The sequence below is a fragment of the Oncorhynchus masou genome, chromosome 3, assembly GCF_036934945.1.
Source record: "Oncorhynchus masou masou isolate Uvic2021 chromosome 3, UVic_Omas_1.1, whole genome shotgun sequence".
NCBI classification, from domain to species: domain Eukaryota; kingdom Metazoa; phylum Chordata; class Actinopteri; order Salmoniformes; family Salmonidae; genus Oncorhynchus; species Oncorhynchus masou.
Window position 1 is genome coordinate 38,754,702 of NC_088214.1, and position 16,516 is coordinate 38,771,217.

The window sequence follows — 16,516 nt, forward strand, 5'->3', positions numbered from 1 at the left end:
GTATTATAGGATGGTACTTTTTGTTGGCTAGAACCGCCACTGGTGAGTATTTTTGTCGCTCGCTCACCAGCTATCTCTTTCAGAAGCTTGGGCAGCGCTCTCCCCCTCTTTGCCCTTCCTCACGCCCTCGCTCTTTCCCTCCCTCGGATCTATCGGCAGGTTGTCTTAAAATGGCCTGCACAACAAATCCTACCATGTTGTTAGACAACCAAATGCTTTTATATCATTATGCTTTTCGTGTAATGCAATCCGACAGCAGCTACAGTGTTTTTACATGGGCATGATATCATGCCGATTTTTTTTCTGCCTGGTAATCCAAAACCATGTCTACTCATGATGAAATATTAAACACTGACCTGCAAGTCTCAACGATAAGATAGGAGAGGGTTTTCGACCATTATTAAAAATAATTTTCTCGAATGGACTATATGGACCAAGTATGTGAAGTCTTTTGAGGTGTTACATTACATTACTTTTTAATTAGGCCTTTCAGTTCATGCTTATGATGAGTGGTTGGAAGTAGAGTTTTATAGAACCTCGTATTATAGACCTATAAACCGACTAGTGACACAACCGAGTAGGCTAAGCCTAGTTATGGTATAGCTCTCAGGGTAGACAGCTAAAGCAGATTCAGTTGGAGGAAAAGTGATCGCCCGATGACATGCATGGTGGTTGTGGCAACAGTGGATATTCGATAGTCAAGATCCAATGCGTTTATAAATTATTGGCCATATAGATCAAGCCTGCAAAGGATCTTAACATTTTCATCCCCATTTGGTTGTCGCATCAACTAAATCAGTTGCGCGCGTCGTTGAGGCTCTATACACTAACATGTGTGCATATGTGGCTACCAATATTCTAACGAAGGCGGTGTTTTGGCCGTACGGTGACGTTTTAAGGCAGGTCCTGGTCAAACCTACCAATGAGACGAGTCGGCTCTATTCTGCTGGGACTGATCGCAATGAACGGGTGTCCGAGCTATACAAGGCAAAGGAGCATCCACAGTAAGACGCGGCTATTAAGGGGATGAGGCATCGATACGCGGGAGCTGTCTATCAGCACCAAATCCCCGACGAAGAGCGAGGCAGCGTGCAGAGCCAAGACCCAAACCCAGTCGCTCCCGTTTTTAGTCTGCCGCCCCCTCCTCCGACTTTCAGAGAGCGTTCGACTACCACCTCGCACTACCTGAACCACCACCAACTGCCTTGTCTGAGCAAGCCCTCTCGAAGAGGTATCCATGCCTGTCAGCCGCAGCACGGCGACCCCCCGCCTCTGACAAGCTACGACATCGCCCAGCGACCTTCACACCGGGTCTGTGAACCCGCAGGGCAGCCAGCGCACCTACAGCAGAACCTTTGGGCCGCAGCCGGTTCCCAGCCGCAGTCGGAGCAGCCTTTTTTTCAGAGCTGCCACTGCAATTTTTCCGAGGAGGCGAGCCTTTCTCACCAGCGCCAGCCCCTCGCTCACCCGCCGCAGCCCTCCCCATCTTTGCCGCCGTCGTCCTCTCTGCTGTTTTTGCAGGAGTCTAATCACGGGGATAATTTGCAAAGCAGTGACAATTATCAACAGGCGAGCAACGTGGAACGCTACCGGGGAGGAGGAGGAGGAGGGCACAGAGACCAGAAGCAGTTGTTGCAGCAACAGCAGCAGCAGCACAGCAGACTCCAACACAGGGACCCCTCCCCTGAAACAACCCGAGCAAACTCACAGAAGGGGCGCACTATAAATGTATGTGAGTCAATCGAGGCTAATCGGCGAGCATTCGAGTCCCAGACTCAGGACCTGCAACAGCTACAGCAACTCCCACAATTGCGAGCTCAACAACAGCTACTGGTGGGGAGCAGCTTCCCTGTCTACTACTGCGCCAACGGTTCAGGAGAGCTCTGTCGGAATAACCAGGCACCTCTGCTGCAACAGCATCAGCAAGACGCACAGGGGCGTCCGCAGCACTGTGACCAAGACCGCAATAAGCCAGGGAGGACAAACCAAGCCAACCAGCCACAGCACCCCAACCAGCCGCAGCACCATTGCCGCGACTCTCGTGTAAACTCACCAACGCAGCCGTACGGAGGGAACTCGTCTGCGACTGGCAGTAGCAGCAAGAGCAGCCCTAACTACGGCTCCAGCTATCACCTGTGGCCCGAGAGCCCGCATAAGGGAGAAGAGAGGATACTCATCGATCATCATCAGGTACATTTCACATTTGCTGATGCACCATCGATACAAATATAGGGTCTGATAAACCTGTAACCTGTACATGGGCTATTATAACGTTAACATTCCATGGCCACGCCTGTCACATGATTATTTGATATCGGCCTAACAGCGTTTCATGTGGGTTATTTGGATGGATGGATAGGTATGTGTTAGTGCATATTGTTTCACAGGTTACATTCGTAAGGGTCTATGTAACTGTAACTGCTTCTTCAAAAAACACGAATATAACCTATGACACACCCCCCTCACGCACACACGCACGGACGCGCTCTCTCATTCTCACACTCACCCCCTCTTTCCTAGAATCTCTCTCACACACACACACACACACACACACACACACACACACACACACACACACACACACACACACACACACACACACACACCTGTTCCATGTTGCAATAACAGCAAGTCTTTTTTTGCGCGTTGGAAAATGTAAATCTGTTCTCTCGCAGCCAGAGATAACTGTCTGTTAAATCCATACACGTTTTGGCATAGTGCCACAGTTATGACAAAACATTTAGCTTTGAAGCACCTTACCGGAGTCCAGTTTTTCATTGGATCCTTTGTACTGCAACGTACAAACTAATGAACGGGTTGGATGCAAATACTGTGCAAAAGCCAACCCATGACATAATGGATATGTAGCCGAACAGTAAATAATAAATAAATGCTCAAATATGTTTTCATCCGAGATTGTGGTATTTTAAGTGATATCATTTTTAAAATGTAAGCTCTGCCAATAAATCCTTTTAAAAATGTACCTCTTGAATTAATATGAATTGAATTTATATTGCTGTTACATTAAACTATATGCATTTCCATATTATGCATGCACCCTGGCTCATCATAAAATAACCATAGCAAAACTGAATATAACAATGCTTGAATTGCCTAGATTATACATATGCATTAAATGCTTGTCTGGTCCCTAGTCCATCAGACGTGAACAACTACTACACGTTTTCTGATACACTCGCAGCTTTCTGGTTCTACTTTCTTGACTTGCCCTTAACAAGTCTGCTCACCCTGTTTGAAATACCTTAAACAAAACAATTGTGACAGCGCGAGACTGATACAGTGTATACCATCACAGTATCATGCAACCCCCCCCCCCAATCTCTCTAGCTGCTCCATATTGACAGCACTGTGATATTGTGTCCAGCTCCAATAACATGTGTTTTGAAATGTAACTTGCTGACCCCATTGTGAGTCTCGTGTAAGTACTCTTGAACCCCTGCCACTTATTGATAGCGACCCCCCACCCCCACCCCCACAAGTGAGTGGCTCCGGCTGCAGACTGGCTCCGGTTGCCAGCCTATATACCTCTAAAAGGGAAGATGGGGTCGCGCGTGTCATCGGCAGGATGGATGGAGAGACGAAGGGGAAAGCTATTACACTAAAGCCTTTGTACCGCTGGTGCCAAACTGGAATGGCACACGGTCATAATCACCCTATGTGAGCCCTAGGAGGTCAGTAGGGTATACGTCACCGTGCCACTGCCACCAACCTGATGCCATATGACATGACATAATGCTTGTATTTATATTACGGCTGTGCTGCTGTGTTTGCACCTTCGTTGGCGTTTGCCTTTTTTGGCTCGGGAGTTTTTAGAGAGAGCTTTTTTTCTCTCAAAGGAATGTGTTCTTTTCCAAAACCGCATAGTCTCGTCAAGACTAGTTGTTTTCTAAGAGTAGTCTTTTCACGGCTACCGCTACTAGGGCAGCATGTATTCAGGGTACACGACTAGACTTCGGTAATTGCGATTGTGTGACCCACGAGCCTGCAATGTCGAACAGATCCCCTGCTTTGCTATGATTAGCGATGCTGTTCAAGGCTCCATCCGTTGCCAGAGGAAACAACATTTGTTGATCTGACTCTCTCAATCAGTTCTCACCAGGCCTGTTCTACAAGGCACTTTGTTTTAGCTCGATTGGGCGTGCAGTGTTGTGCATGTTTCCACTGGCTACCTTCCCATCCTCAGGCCCAGGGCAGCCAACACCTTGTAAGTAAACACACACCAATGAAGAAATGTCACCCTCATTCATTACAGGGGTGGAACCCAGCCATATCCTGTATGCTGGGAGTGAATGGCCCGATCTCTGATAACACATTCACATTGAATTAGGGGGGTTTGCATTTAAGTGCTGCTACTCCACACTTGGTAACTGAAATAGATTTATGTTTCTATGTTTGTTGCTATGGTGAGGAAAACCTGACATTGTATAGCTGGGCCTCTCTAAAGACATTGCCTACGTACAGAGAATGAAGGGAAGAAATGTCCTCCAAGGTTTTACATACATTGTACACGCACGCACACACACGCACGCACCCACACACTGGACAGCTGCTACGGTTCTTCTAATAGGTGATTGCTTCCTATCCTCTCCACGTGCTCAGTTCACATGACTTTCTTGTGTTTCATCTGAGTGATTTCTCACAAGGAGAGGTGTATTGAATCGTGTGCAATCCAGTTAGATACAAAGAGTGTGTGTGGGGGGGTTCCTCAGTAGCCCAGAGCAACGCTGCCATAGACCACCATCGCTCTTACATGCCAGATGTTTTTGCTCCTGTCATCCAAGTGCAATTTGTCGCCTGTATTTGACCTCTGCTGCGCTCCCATTTTAATGCACGCTGTAACATGCCATAATTGTCAGGGTTTGTCACTCTGCCCAGATGCCGCTTTGCTCGATAAATGACCCAGGTTCCTTCATATGGTAATTTTTGCGCGATAGTGGCCAAGTTGTGTCAGCCATATAATGTATCACAGCCATGCATGTGGTTGGTGGCTAATTATGTTATTGATCTTGCCTGGGTTATGGCATGATCAGAGGACAGGAACCTGGAGAGTATGAATAATGTCACTGTAATTTGATATTGATCATTCATCATGATATGGAGTCTGGAAAGACTTGTGATATGCTCCAATTGTAATCAGTGTGATGTGTTTCATTACATCTGCTAGAATATCATGTTCAGTGTTTCTGGCGCCATCGCGGAACCGTACCAGTTGGCAGGTGTTACTGAATAAGTACTGTAACGCTATTATAGTTCATATTACAGCAAATTGCAATTCACTGTGAGAATGAATGAGATCGCCTTTACAGCATAGATAGTGTGCTGTACATCTTACACTAAATCAACTCATGGTTCCCTGACTACACTACAATATGCACGTCTGAAAGCATCTCTCACCACTGTGATTTACCGTTTAACCCAGTTAGCGCATGTGTACAGTAGCCTTTCCCCCCATTGTGCGGCTACCCAGACACTCACTGTATTTCACCCATTTGGTTTGAAGTCTTAACCCCGGGCTAAGGTCCTGGTGCCCTAAGGTTTGGATTTGACTCGAGATACTGCACCACTTAATTCTCTCCCGCATCAAACATATCACCGTTTCTGTAAACCTCACGAAAAACCCTTGGGCAGATGAATAAATATTCTGTGTAAAACAGAAGGCGCTATTGAGCGGAAAGAGGACTTCTCACGCTCAGAAACTGCCTTGAACCACTTTTTATTATTATTATAATTTTTTTTACAAAGAACATGAATATGAATGTGTTAACTTTTCCATGGAGATGTGTGCCAGTAGGAGGGTGTCCAGTCTGTGTGGCATATTTGAACACTTTCACACTGAAATATGTATTAGCTGGTCTGCCATAGAGCTAAGGACTTAGCTATTATAGAGAATGGATGTTGTGTTGCATTTATTTGAATTTATAGAATGCAAATGATAATTATTCATCATGAAAACAATATTTGCGTGCGTGTATTTGTGTAGCTGTCATAGAACACACGTACAATGCATGCCATTGTAATGAGTACCAGTAGGGGAATTGTTGTTTGCGTAGTGTTTAAATTATTGTCCTTATTTGCACGTCATTTGAATGGGACTCAGTTGATTGACGGTCTCAGTCGAATGAAGCATTGCAGTACAGTATGTGCTCTCTCACTGCATTAGTGCCTAACAGTATCTGTTTAGGAGAGCTCTCATTAGATATTGTGCGTGTGTGTGTGCGCGCATTTGTGTGTGTGTGCGTGTGTGCATGATAGAGAAATACAAATACTGAGAGAGAGTGTGTGTGTACTTGTGAGTGAGTGGGAGGGAGAGTTGTTAGTATACCATTGTCATCGCCATGCCACAATCTTCCCTTAAAAGGCGTAAAGGGCATACAAACTCTGTTGAAACACCAGTTTTCTCCACAATGACGTTGTGATGCGTTTCATTTGTCTTTGGGGAGATTCTCCCCTCAGAGTCCTAACAACAGCCTCTGTATGCAACTCGGTTCACGTTTTCACAAGAAGGAGGGATTTTCGACACGATTTCTCATGATGGTGGTAATAGCTATGTGGTTTGATGTGTTGTTTTTACTGTGAACACACACACACACACACACACACACACACACACACACACACACACACACACACACACACACACACACACACACACACACACACACACACACACACACACACACACACACACACACACACACACACACACACACACACACAGTTATGTAGTTTGATCTGTTCTTGTGAAAACACACGGTGATGCTCATCGCTATGTGGTTCAGTATATTATTATTGTGAACAGTGTAGCTATAGACCTTTCCATCTCTAATATTTTGTTGTATTGTGCGACACTAAGTATAGTATACATGAGAAGAATAAGGAACCCCCCCCCACTGTGTTTCTATAGCGAAAGTCCCCGTTGTGGTTTCACCCTGTGGCTCCGTGGTACATACAGCTGCACAGCCCTTCATTAGGGTCGTCTGATTGTTAACCCCTTAATGGACTCTGTCCCAGCTCCTTTGGTCACCTCACTAGCTCCTTTTTATTCAAACCTTTCATGGCCAGTTCCGGGGAGAGTCCATTTTCTAACCGCCTTCTCTCTCTCTCTCTCTCTCTCTCTCTCTCTCTCTCTCTCTCTCTCTCTCTCTCTCTCTCTCTCTCTCTCTCTCTCTCTCTGCAGCCATCTATTTTCTCTTCTCAAGTAAAAAACCTTTTTTTAAATAGAATCAATTTACACTAAAGGACCCCGAGGGCATTAAAAACCGCAGCACTTAATTTTACACAAAAAAAACACACACAAAAAACACATCATAGAAGCAAACTGTATCTGAGGGCTGTGACCACAATTCCCAGGACTTTTATCTTGTCGGACTTAATAGCCGGGCATGGGAAGAATCCTGTTGAGCATATAGGGATATAGCCAGCGAGTAGTACAGTATGTTAGTGAACTGACTGTAAGTGTCTGGGCGGGGGGTTGGGGGGGCAGGTGAATACAAATGTGCCGCTATTCCAAATGGCTTCTCTTTCATTTAGCAGAAAAAGAGGGTTATAAAGCAGATAAGGAAATTCAATTAGTTTCTACTGGGTGCTGGCGGAGTCAGAGCCATGTTACGTGACATATGGTAAGGGCTGTCTCTTAGACTAGGCCTTGGAGGACAGCTATCGTGTTTCAACTTGCGTGTTTCTGTAATTTTCCTTCTGGACTCGGAGGCATTGCGGCCGTTTTCTGAGTAGGGTTCAGATGCACCATGGAGGGGATGGAAAAAGGTTTGCAGCTGTCTTTTTCCCAAGAAAATTGAACATAGAACGTGTAAAAAAAAGTCGAACAAATGTTATGCGAAGGAATAAGGCATTAAAGGGATACTTTGGGATTTTGGCACTGAGGCCCTTCATCTACTTCCACCCGGGTCAGATGAACTGTGTCCAGTATGAAGGAAGTAAGAGTTAAATTAGTGAGCTAATGCTAATTAGCATTAGTGCAATTGCTAGTTAGGAATTTTCTTAAAACTGGATGCAGAAACATAACAATGGTCTCCACAAGTTCATCTGACTGGGGAAGTAGATAAAGGACCTCATTTGAAAACATCCTGAAGTATCCCTTTAAGGTAAAGCATACCACAAAAACAGGTGTAAAACGCTAAGTACGACCTGGGTCTTATCTCCATGTTAATGCATTGCTCTTTGAAACGGAGAGTTTCCATGATGCTTTTCTCTCTTCTCAGAACCATGGAGAGAACTCTCTCTGTCTCTCTCTCTCTCTCGGCTGAAACTCTGTTGTCTTGTCCTCCTCACATCATCAATCTAAGGCTGGATGGATCCACAGAGTTCTCTAGTCAATCTTGACTGAGTTTGTTATGGTATTGATCCATCCTATGCTATAGGTTGTGCTGCACTCTCCCTTGGTATTGATGTCTCTGCCTTGGGAGAGAAAGAAACAGCCTTTGTCGGGAATTTAGTGGAGGCTCGTTTAAAAAATGACTTACATCCTTCAAAATGAACTCTGAAGTTGGATTGTTATGCATTGCCATTGCATTCCGAGACAGTAAATTCGGCGCCGTGAGACAAAGTTGTGCGATTGCACCAATGAAGGATATTGCCTGTTGTATAATCTCAGAGTAGAATTTATGACTGTTTGTCCCTATGATGTCAAATAGTCACGAGCGCTGCGTGTAATAGGATGATGTAGTTTACTGGTCGGCAAGTGTTTGTATGTGTAGAAGCAGAGGGGCCTTTACTGGTATGAAGTGTGTGTGTGTGTGTGTCTGTACATGTGTGTGCGAGTGTGTGTGCTTATGTGCATGTGTGTGCCTGAATGTCTTTATTCTAAAATGTGTGTACCGCCAAAACAGAGGGGGACACAGGGAGAGACTGTCAGCATGAAGGTGGCTGTCTATGTGTGCATATCGACAATGTCTCAGAGTCTCATGTCAGAATTAGACGTTCGTTCATGTTTCTGAAATGTCAAATTGCTCAGTTGTTCTAAACGTCAAAGATGTTTAAGGTTAAGTTTTGGCATTAACTCATAATTTTAGGGTTAGGATTAAGTTCAGGCATAGTCTCTTAATACCTATAAAAAACAAATCTCTATCGCTGGATTCGAACATGCATCTGGCCCTTTGGAACCAGAGGCAGATGCTTATACTTATGCCCATCTGCCATTCCTGTCCACAACATCCTTTCAAAACCAAAGCCTACTTGAAGGTAACAGCACTCACCATTGACCCTCGTAGCCGGTTTCCACGTAATTTCCCGATGCCCGTTGAATACTGACTTGTATCACAGGTTACCTGCCTGTGTGTATTGGTAGGATATTCCACCTAATCTAGATTTTATCTATATCAATCAAGCAATTACGTTGTAATTGGAGTCTATGGAGGGGAATGGGCAAATAGCACAGATTAGCAAAGGCAAAGAGGAACGTGCTAGAAAGGATAAGCAGAGCATTAAAATGCTGGCCCCATGCTATTTACATATTCAACAGCAAGGCTAAATTAGACTAGGATTGGGGTCACACATCAATCTTTAGTTTAGTGAGAAAAGCCATGATTTGTTTTTGTCACATTCTGTCACGTTCAGTGATTGGTAGATGGGTATAAGTAACAAATCAGACATTGAATATCTCTTTAATCATGGTCAAGTTAATAACTATGGTATTGAATTGAGCTGCACGACAGGAAGGAAACTGCTCAGGGATGTCACCATGAGGCCATTGGTGATTTTAAAACAGCTACAGCGTTCAATGGCTGTGATGGGAGAAAACTCAGGCTGGATCAACAACATTGTAGTGAATCCACAATAATGACCTAAATGACAGAGTGAAAAGAAGAATACAAATATACAGAATTAAAAATGTGCTTTACGCCACACCCCCACAAATATCACCAGGTGATGGGATTGCACCCCTCTCCAGCATGGCCACATGGTGAGTAGACTGTCTGCAAATATTCTTTTGAAAATGAATGAATGAGCAAATGAAAGATAGCCAGCTGTATGTTAGCTTCTTTAAAGTCCAAAATAATTGACCCAAATTGACCGAAACGTTCACCCCATAGAGACACATAGAGGTCTCATCTTTGTATCTGTGCCATTGTGGCGACTGTGACAGCACGGGCAGTACCTTTGAGGCTATCTCCATTTTAAAGTTGCATACACCATGCTCTACCAACTGAGCTAAAGAGGACCACCATGTGGATAGTGGACAAGTGCACACACAAATGTAGAGTGTTGAGATGCATAGCCAGCAGGGGAGCTCCAACCCTCCAGGAGGCCAAACATTGACATCTATTTTGAGAAAATCTAGACATCTATAATGTGCTATACTGTACTGTGCTCTACTGTACTATACTGTACTCTACTGAAGTGGTTCCCAACCTTTATTGTACTCTTTGATAGGCAAAAAAATTCTGCAGCACACCTACAATTAATTTATTTAGTTGTAATGACCACCATCTCATCTGATCCATACTGCAAATCATCTATTTTCTGTGACAATTTTTTTCAAATAGATGAAATAGGCTATATTTGAACTATTTTCATTTTTTCTCAATATGACTAATTTCCCGCAACCTGCGCCAGCTCCTGTAAAATAGTTACTGAGTTTTGAACGGTTTGAGCAGTTTTCTGCATCGTAAAGGTGCAACCACGGAAACAAAGCCATGCCCCATTTGTTTCTATGGCAGAGGCCGTGGTACAGCTAAGCCTCAGCAGTGCTAATGATTCTCACAGTCGAAGTAAAATGATATAAATTACTTGCTTGTGATGCGCGCCCCTCAAATGATGCACATTTAACAACAGCCAGAGCGCACTGGACTTGAAGCACCGACACAGATGTAGCCTAACCATGTGCAGTTCAATTTATTATCCGAATGGCACTGGTGCACTCCACAGGTCAGGTATAAGTGAGTGAATATTAGGAAAAGTGTGCCTTTTAGTAACCAATGCTGTTGTGCTGTATTATACTGTACTGGATTGTGCTTTGAGGTGCTTTACTGTCCTCTACTGTTCTCAGTCTTTAACTTGTCATGGTCTCAACTCACTCGGTCTGTGTCTGGATCTTGGGACCAATGTCCTGATATAAATCTTGGCTCCTGGATATTACCTTAGTCTGTGGCTTACAAAACATAGGTAACCTCATTTGAAGAAGATAATGCTCTATGAAAGGAATTCATAGATATTTAAATATCAAAACATAGACCTTACAGTGAAATGCTTACTTACAAGCCCTTAACCAACAATGCAGTTTTAAGAAAATACCCCCCCCAAAAAAGTTATAAAAGTAACAAATAATTAAAGATTAGCAGTAAAATAACAATAGCATGGCTATATACAGGGGGTACCGGTACAGAGTCAATGTGCGGGGTCACCGGTTAGTCGAGGTAATTGAGGTATTATGTACATCTTTCTCTCAACCCTGACTATCCTCCCTGTCCCTGCTGCTGAAAAACATCCACACAGCATGATGCTGCCACCACCATGATTCACCGTAGGGATTGTGCCAGTTTTCCTCCAGACATGATGCTTAGCTTCAGGACAAAGAGTTCAATCTTGGTTTCAACAGACCAGATAATCTTGTTTCTCATGGTCTGAGAGTCCTTTAGGTGCCTTTTGGCAAATTCCAAGCGGGCTGTCATGTGCCTTTCACTGAGGAGTGGCTTCCGTCTGGCCACTCTACCATAAAGGCCTGATTGGTGGAATGCTGCAAAGATGGTTGTCATTCTGGAAGGTTCTCCTATCTCAACAGAGGAATTCTGGAGCTCTGTCAGAGTAACAATCTGGTTTTTGTTCACCTCCCTGACCAAGGCCCTTTTAACCCCGATTGCTCAGTTTGGCTGGGCAGCCAGCTCTTGGAAGAGTCTTGGTGGTTACAAACTTCTTCCATTTAAGAATGATGGAGGATACTGTGTTCTTGGGGACCTTCAATGCTGCAGATCTGTTTTGGTACCCTTCCCCTCTACACAATCCTGTCTCAGCGCTCTAAGGACAATTCCTTCGACCACATGACATGTATTTTTTTCTGACATGCTCTGTGAACTGTAGTACTTTATATACAGGTGTGTGCCTTTCCAAATGATGTCCAATCAATTGAAATTACCACAGCTGGACTCCAATCAAGTTGTAGAAGCATCTCAAGGATGATCAATGGAAACAGGATGCATCTGAGCTCATTTTCAAGTCTCATAGCAAAGGGTCTGAATAGTTATGTAAATGTGATATTTAAGTTTATTTGTACTTTTATGCATTTGTAAAATTGTCTAAAAAACAGTTTTTGCTTTGTCATTATGGGGTATTGTTTGGAGGATATATTGGCATGGTTGTTAGGCCCGAGACAATACCACAACATTGTTGAATACTCGTTTCTGATTGGTCAGAAGGGCATTCTAGAATGGACATTAAAACCAGATAACGGGACAGTTGGAAAAGATATTGGGACTCAGCTCCACCTCATCCCGCTGCGTCATCCATTATTTCCAAGGTAATGTACAGAACGTCAACGTTTATCCCTTACATATCAGGGCGTGGTTGGACCTGCAAATTGTATTGTTAGGGGATTTGAAGGACTACAGCCACAATCACTGTGCTCTTAGGTACATTTTAAAAATTTTGGGGGCAATTTCAGCAGAAATGTTGCAGATTGGGAGGTTCAAGTCCCTAATGACACACCATGGTATAATAGAGGGATGTTTTGCAGATGGAAATGGTAGAATGATAATTTACTGGGAAAGATGGGCTGATCTGTGGCTGTCTGAACATTGGAATTAATGTGTGTGGGAATAAATACATGCACAGTATCAATGTTTGAAGTTCTCCAATCAGGGGTGAGGGTGGGAATGTGATTATTGTATATTTTGTGTTTAATTATTTCTGTTTTCTGTTTTGGTTTTACGTTGTGAGCGGTGTGTGTGCTGGCGCGCTCGCTTCCACCCCCGCCCATGCATCTGCCGGGGATTAGTCCTTCCCACCCTTGGAAAATTCCTTTGGGCTGGGGGCAGGTGGGGGCAAGCACACCCAATGATCAGAGCACCCACTGATGGATCAGCCATTCCAGAGGAGGGTGACGTGTGGGCCCAATAGATCAAACGGTCGAGGACAGAAAACGGAATGCACAGACGCCCAGCTGGACACTGGAGGGGAGTGGACTCTGTACGTAATGCCCGCTCGATGTCCGCGTCCAGCACCCACACTACCGGCGCCAACAGGCAAGAGGCCGGGAGTATGGGTGTGGGATACATGGACCTTGAAAATAAGAATTTGTTCTTAACTGACTTGCCTTGTTAAATAAAGGTAAAATAAATGTAAAAAACAAATGTACACCAGATTGCGGTGGTCCGTCCAGATGAGAAAAGGGTGTTTAGCCCCCTCAAGCCAATGTCTCCACGCCTTCAAAGCCTTGACGACAGCCAACAGCTCCCGGTCCCCCACGTCATAGTTTCGTTCCACCGGGATGAGCTTCTTTGAAAATAAGGCACAGGGGCAGAGCTTTGGTGGCATACCCGAGCGCTGAGAGAGCACAGCTCCTATCCCAGCCTCGGACACGTCCATCTCCACTATGAACGCCAAAGAGGGATCTGGATGGGCCAGCACCGGAACCGAGGTAAACAGAGCCCTCAGGTGACCAAAAGCCCTGTCCGCCTCAGCCGACCACTGCAAACGCACCGGTCCCCTCTTCAGCAGTGAGGTAATGGGAGCCGATACCTGACCAAAACCCCTGATAAACCCTAAAAACCGCTGCACTTCCTTTACTGTGGTGGGAGATGCGGTCACTCTCCATCTCCACCCCTGAAGTGGAAATGCGGTACCCTAGGAAGGAGACGGACTGTTTAAAGAACAGGCATTTCTCAGCCTTGACGTACAGGTCATGCTCCAACAGTCGACCAAGCACCCTGCGCCTCAGGGACACATGCTCGGCGCGTGTAGCAGAGTATATCAGAATGTCGTCGATATACACCACTACACCCTGCCCGTGCAGGTCCCGGAAAATCTTGTTTACAAAGACCTGGAAGACTGATGGAGCATTCATCAGCCCGTACTGCATGACGAGGTACTCATCGTGCACTGATGTGGTACTAAATGCCGTGTTCCACTTGTCCCCCTCCCGGATATGCACCAGGTTGTAAGCGCTCCTGAGATCCAATTTTGTGAAGAAGCGTGCCCCGTGCATTGACTCGATCGCACTGGCTATGAGAGGTAGCGGGTACCTGTACCTTGGTTGATGGCTCGAAAGTCAATACACAGAGATTCGGAGACATATGTTTCCATAGCCGCCGTCTCCTCTTGCGACAGGGGATACACGTGACTCCTGGGAAGTGCTGCGTCTACCAGGAGATTTATCGCACAACCCCCCCGCCGATGGGGTGGTAATTGAGTCGCCTTCTTTTTACAGAAGGCGAGAGCCAAATCGGCATGTTCAGAGGGGATGCGCACGGTGGAGACCTGGTTTGACTTTCCACCATAGTAGCACCGACAGAAACCCCTAAACAACTCCCCGAGCACTTTCGTGACCACCCCATGATAGCCCTCTGTTGCTACGAAATAGTGGGGTCATGACAGGCCAACCAGACAGGCCCAGCACCACGGGAAATGCAGGAGAATCAATAAGGAAGAGACTGATTCTCTCCTTGTGACCCCCTTGCGTAACCATGCCCAGTGGAGCGGTGGCCTCCCTAATAATCCCAGCTGCGCCTGAATCTACGAGCGCCTTATGCTGGGAATGCGGGGAAACCTCAGGAAAATCAATAAACAAAAACATGTGAGCAACAGGGGGCTCTGGGTGAGCCTGGTGCCAACACACCTAGGGTGACACGAGAGTTCCCTGCCTGCTGCCTCAACTCCCAGAGGAACCTCCCCAGCACCGACCGGCAGTGTGCCCTCTGCGGCCACAGATGGTGCATGGAACGGCCCCTTCTCCAGTCGTCCTAAGTGCAGCACCTCCCAGCTCCATGGGAGTCGGAGCGGCGGTGCTGGGTGATGGAACCGACAGACCCCGATCTGGATGTCCGCGGGTAGCCAGCAGGTTATCCAGCCGGATGGACAAGTCCACCAGCTGGTCGAATGTGAGAGTGGTGTCCCTGCAGGCCAACTCCCGACACACGTCCTTGCGCAGACTGCACCGGTAGTGATCGATCAGGGCCCTGTTGTTTCATCCTGCGCTGGCGGCCAGGGTCCAGAATTCCACCGCGAACTCCTGTGCGCTCCTCGTCCCCTGCCTCAGGTGGACGAGACGTTCACCCGCCACTCTACCCTCAGGCGGGTGGTAAAAGACTGCCCGGAAGCGGCAAGTGAAATCCTCAAAGTGGTCCAACACCGCTTCTTCTTCCCCCCATACGGCATTGGCCCACTCCAGGGCTTTCTCTGAGAGGCAGAAATCAAGGGCAGCCACGCTCTCACGGCCTGAAGGAGCCGGGTGGACGGTTGCCAGGTAGAGCTCTAGCTGGAGCAAGAACCCCTGACAACTCGCCTCCGTGTCATCATATTCCCTCGGGAGGGCGAGCCGAATCACATTGGGCCGGTGAAGGAGGGGTGAGTGATGGTGAGACTGGTGGTGCTGGAGGGAATCTTCTCTCCCAGCGCTCCATGGTTTGTAGAACTCGATCCATGGCGCTGCCGAGATGCTGTAGCATGGCAGCATGCTGCTGGACTCGCTCCTCAATCCCTCCTGCAGGGACACCTGCTCCTGCTGACTCCATTCCGAGTGGGTGCGTGATTCTGTCAAGGCTGTGGGTAACTGGTGAAAGGAGTCAGGCGCAGGAGAGCTGAGATGCATGGACAAGGTATTTAATACAAGATATCACCAGTATAAACACAATACTATGGTGTGGAAAAAATACCGGTACCACGAAATAAACGGGCGTTATAACAAAAACCAGCAACAAAATACCAGCCGTCAGTAACAGCCTGAACAATAAATCAAATACGCACACAAACATGGGGGAAACCAGAGGGTTAAATAATGAACATGTAATGGGGGAATTGAAACCAGGTGTGTAGAAAATAAAGACAAAACAAATGGAAAATTAAAAGTGGATCGGCGATGGCTAGAAGGCCGGTGACGCCGAACGCAGCTCGAACAAGGAGAGGGACCAACACCGGCAGAAGACGTGAAACCAGGGTTTGGACGCACTTACTCATTCAAGGTGTTTTTCTTTATTTTTACTGTTTTCTACATTGTAGAATAAAAGTGAAGACAAATTTCAAAAGTATGAAATTTCACATAAGGAATCATGTAGTAACCAAAAAAGTGTTTAACAAATCACAATAAAAGTTAGATTTGAGATTCTTCAAAGTAGCCAAAGTAGCCTTGATGACAACTTTACACACTCTTGGCATTCTCTAAACCAGCTTCATCTGGAATGCTTTTCCAACAGTCTTGAAGGAGTTCCCGCATATGCTGAGCACTTGATGGCCGCTTTTCCTTCACTCTGCAGTCCAACTCATCCCAAACCATCTCAATTGGGTTGAGGTCGGGTGATTGTGGAGGCCAGTTCATCTGATGCAGCACTAC

At 46.0% G+C, this 16,516-nt stretch overlaps 1 protein-coding gene across 1 annotated transcript in view; it reads left to right on the forward strand.

Annotated features, from left to right (window-relative positions):
- The first annotated feature begins 1,008 nt into the window (after nucleotides 1-1,008).
- The window catches only part of LOC135516291 (small conductance calcium-activated potassium channel protein 2-like), a 64,888-nt gene continuing 49,380 nt past the window's right edge, over nucleotides 1,009-16,516 (forward strand). Inside the window, exon 1 of the mRNA XM_064940462.1 lies at nucleotides 1,009-2,190. Within this exon, the coding sequence (XP_064796534.1) occupies nucleotides 1,027-2,190 (1,164 nt within the window). The 5' untranslated portion in view covers nucleotides 1,009-1,026. The remainder of the gene's footprint in view (nucleotides 2,191-16,516) is intronic.